Source organism: Drosophila eugracilis, unplaced genomic scaffold, assembly GCF_018153835.1.
Source record: "Drosophila eugracilis isolate 14026-0451.02 unplaced genomic scaffold, ASM1815383v1 contig_2058, whole genome shotgun sequence".
NCBI classification, from domain to species: domain Eukaryota; kingdom Metazoa; phylum Arthropoda; class Insecta; order Diptera; family Drosophilidae; genus Drosophila; species Drosophila eugracilis.
Genome location: NW_024572931.1, coordinates 1 through 4,366, shown reverse-complemented (window position 1 = coordinate 4,366; position 4,366 = coordinate 1). Strand labels below are relative to the sequence as shown.

The window sequence follows — 4,366 nt, the reverse complement described above, 5'->3', positions numbered from 1 at the left end:
ATAAAGTTTATATTTAAGAAATCTTTGGTAGATCGATAGGTATTAACAAAAAATGTTACACAAGGACAAACGAAGACATTCATTATAATATTATGGACGCCACAGCGTTCCGCGGTTTGTGGGCGTTAGAATGGGCGTGGCAGGATGAAAACTTTAGTTGCAGTGACATCTCTAAAATAAGTATTCTTAAGCTCAACTTTTTTGCTCTTATTTTGCATTTTTGGGTTTCCGGTTCTTGTGGGCGTGGCAAGATAGGAAAAAGAATTCGCATTTCTGGCATCATTAAAACCTATGTATATGCTTAATCCGACTTTCTGTCATTTATAGTTACCAAAATATCAGGTGTTCTAAAAAATCCGAAAACCGTCTTTCGAGCTTGGTGGGTATAAGAATGGGTGTGGCCGCATAATGGTACTATCATAAGATGCGCTGTCATCTCAAGATTATACATACTTAATCTTAACTTTTTAGCCCTAATAGTTCCTTGTGGGCGATAGAGTGGGCGAAGTGGAATGATGTAACAAACTTGCGCTGCGTAGGGACCTCAATCTGCCTGCTAAATCGCAACTCTTTATCTCTTTTAGTTCCTGAGATCTTAGCGTTTATACAGACAGACGGATACGGCTTAATCAACTTCGCTATTGATACTGATCAAGAATATATATACTTTATAGGGCCAGAGAAGCATCCTTCTACCTGTTACATACTTTTCAACGAATCTAGTATACCCTTTTACACTACGAGTACCGGGTATAAAAATATAAAACAATTAAAGAAACTTAAAAACTTAAATAAATTTCAGAAGAATTTTTTTAAAAAGTTGAATTGCAATAAAAATAAAAACTGTTTGTAAAAAAAAAACTAATTTAAATTCTATTGTCAGGAGCAGTCATCTAGCTAATACTAAAATCACGGCTTACAATTCGTTCGGCATCAATGTATGCTGAATTTTCTCTTTTAACTATAACACAAGCCGAGATAAGCGCTCATGAGTCGCCGATTAATCGGCTCGCCCTATTATATTTCGTTCTCTATCGCTGACAACACCCAGTCGCAGCGGTGCTAAAAAACATAGAAAAAATATCTTTCCCCTTTTTTTTCGCACCGTTCACGGCACCGCATTTTTTGTATACTTATAATTTATTACCTCCTCAAACATTTGGTGACCCCAACGTGATTGTGAACGCGTGTGATAGTTAAGAAATTTATTTATTATTATTATTCATTTATTTATTCATTTTTATAATTCCAAGCGCCTCTCACACAATTCGTTGTGAAGGTCAATAAACTCAATTCGCATCGTTTGTACGATATTCGCTTATACCTGCAAACCAAAGCTGCAGTCAGCATCGGCTGCTGTACATTTTGTCGCCTTTAGTCAAGTGCATCGGAAAGTTCGCGTAGTGACTGTTGTATTCGAAATGTCGGAAGCAAATAAATGAGAGCTTGTGCAATGTGCACCAGGTAACGAAGACTTTTATCGGGCAAAGTCAGGCTCATTGGAGCGTCAACTTCAGGCGTTAAATACAGTTAAAAACCTAAGTGACGAACAGTTTGCCAAGTTCGGTGAAAGTGAATTGCATGTGCGGTTAGAGTTAGTCGAGAGGATGAATTCCGACATTGACTGACCTCAACTTAACCTCGAACGTAACAGCCGCAACGAAGTCTTATCTGCATAATAGCAGTCTAACCTAGCCAAAATGACGTCAAAATTAAGGACTGTGTTGTGCGATACTAGCAGGGCTCTTGCTGATCCTGTTGATCTTATTCCTTGAAAGGCCGAATATTCTAATTCGACTAAAATTATCTTGGCAACAACAATTAAAATATAATATTATATATTAAAATATTTTATTTAGAAGAATTAATATTCAAATAGTTTTTTCACTTTAAAAAAATTTTACATCAAACATTCATTTAAATATTTATTTTAAAACTCCAAAATTTAATTTAATAGGCCACACGCACCAGTCACAATTGCTATTTATTATTTATGCAAAATTAAAATAAAAAATTGTCTCGAGGGAAAAAATTTTCCTAGCCAGTGTAATTCTCTTTTTTTTGAGGCTGTATTTAATCGGAACACTTACCCAACACTTAAACACTAGCCCACTTACATTTTCTTCTTGGGGTCATGGATTCTTTTTACAGTTGGGTGCCAATTAGGTAAGGACATAACGGGAGTCCCACGCTGCCGTCAATGTCGCCGTGGTGCCGGGGCCTGCGTCGCACGCGTCGCACGCGGTCTCCTGGCCGATCCTTGCCAGGTGCAGATGTCTTCTTGGTCAGCGGCGGGCGCTCCTTGACGCGGCGCCTTCGCAGGTGACGTAGGTGTAGGGCGTCAGTTAGTGGCCCTTAAGGCACACTAATCCAAATCAGAAAAATAACGGCTTCCGCCGGAGTAGCTTTCCTCGAGCGACTGCTGTTTATTGGGATACCCAAGAAGACTAAAACTAAGAGCCAAAACAATCTAAGCATTGTCTCCTAGCCAGCAGCGCAGGCCATGCTAAAACTCTTCTGCATGTCGGCAAGCTGGCGGCGCACCTACGGAGAGCCCAGGTTGTGGGAGCGCAGGTACTCGATGTCTAAGCTCCATTCTAGGGTGACCCAATAACCACTAGGGAAGGGTTCGAACTTACAGACAGGCTTGCTATAGCCAACAGCCAATGACATTTGAAAACTTAACAACTTTGTTACTACTGCTTCGAACAATCAATAAAATAAATTTGTATACCCAATAAAACAGATAATGTATATGTTGTCTATGTGTAATTTTTCTAGAGCTCACACCTTATTATCGGGGTTGGGATGGAGAATTTTTTAAACTGTGCTTAACTACCTATTAACGAGATCTTTAAAAAATTTTAGACTTTCTTCGTGGCATGTAAGTAATATAAAATTATTTATAATACTTATTTTAGTAGAATTGAGCCTGTTAAAGTCATTTTGGTGCTTGTCACATAAAGTAAAGTTGGGTGGGCTCAGTGCCATATTTTTTTTTTTTTTGAAAGTTACATATTTAAAAAATTGAATGATAAACTAATTACGATATACACATTTATTCCTTTTATCAATTTTCATATTCCATTTATTGGTTCAGTCTTCTAAATTGTTGTAAAATGCTTATCAGATCTAAGTAAAGGTTGCGCAGACACATTAACTAAAATAGGAAAGGTGGGGGAAAAGAATTAAATAAGGAACAGTCTTCAAGTCAGTTGCGCGGGTATCTATTCTGGGCACATTAATATTTTTCTCGTCTGACCCAATAAATCACGATTCTATGCCGTCAGAAGAATAACTGAGATCCAGACACATCGTTAAGATTGTGTGGGCTAAGCTGAAATTTTGTGAGTCCAGGGCCGTGAATTTTATTTAATAATGTTACATATTAACAAATTTTAATGTCAAACTTAAAATTATTTACACATTTAACTATTTTATTATATTCATATTCCATTTATTGGCTCAGTCTTCTAAACGTCATTAAAAATGCTTATAAGAACTAAGTTAAACTTAACCACTAGACTACATAAGCAGAATTTTATGAGTGGAATATAAATGGTTTTTTAGTTGGGTTATGAAATATAATATATAATATACTATTTATTTTCTTGGGCGCAATAATAGTTGAAAACATTTATTTGGCAGGGCCACACTGGATTTTTGTAATTTAATTTTTGAAAAGTCCGCACTATTCACATTGTAATTTTTTATAATATGGACAAGTAAATGAAATCCGAACCCTCGAACCAGATTTTTTCCAAGACATGTGCGCTTACCGACACTGAACGGTAAGAAATGTGGAATACATTTCTTAAGCTGAAAAACATAACCATCATTTAAATTGTTGTAATTTTTTTTTGTAATTTAGCCTAACTTATTGAAACCGCACTGTTTGTCTCTTTTTTTGTAAAGCTCTGCACTGGAGTCTGGTCCCACCAAGACATTGGTTCTGTCATCTGTATGCTTTATATCTAGAAACCGCTGCGGCTCAAATTGATCAGGATATTTCCAGTTATTTTCGTTTATACTTAATATAAAATTATTTATAAAAACGATTGTCCCCTTGGTAACACCAAATCCCGATAAAACTGTGTCTTCCATTGCTACATGAGGAACATTAGGAGATGATGAATGTCGTAGAACCTCTAAAATTACCGCCATGGTATATGGCATTTTATTCATATCATAAAGACTAATACTCCTTACTTCATAATTCGAAACAAAATCTACCTCCTGCTCACCAATTATATGATTTTTAGCTATGTATGCCAGAACCAACATTACCAAATTCCCAACTGCTGTGTGCCCTCCAATAAAGTCTTCTAACATAAAAATTATTGTATTACAGGACACATTCTGGTCT

At 36.4% G+C, this 4,366-nt stretch overlaps 1 protein-coding gene across 1 annotated transcript; it reads right to left on the bottom strand.

The window, feature by feature from the left end:
• Window positions 1–2,145: 2,145 nt before the first annotated feature.
• On the bottom strand, window positions 2,146–4,335 carry LOC108111698 (cytochrome P450 307a1-like; the record flags this gene model as incomplete). The annotated part of the gene is made up of 3 exons (XM_041817881.1): window positions 2,146–2,354; window positions 3,693–3,813; window positions 3,940–4,335. Coding segments are annotated over 3 exons (726 nt in total), but the record flags the coding sequence as incomplete, so codon positions are not given.
• Between the last annotated feature and the right edge of the window lie 31 nt (window positions 4,336–4,366).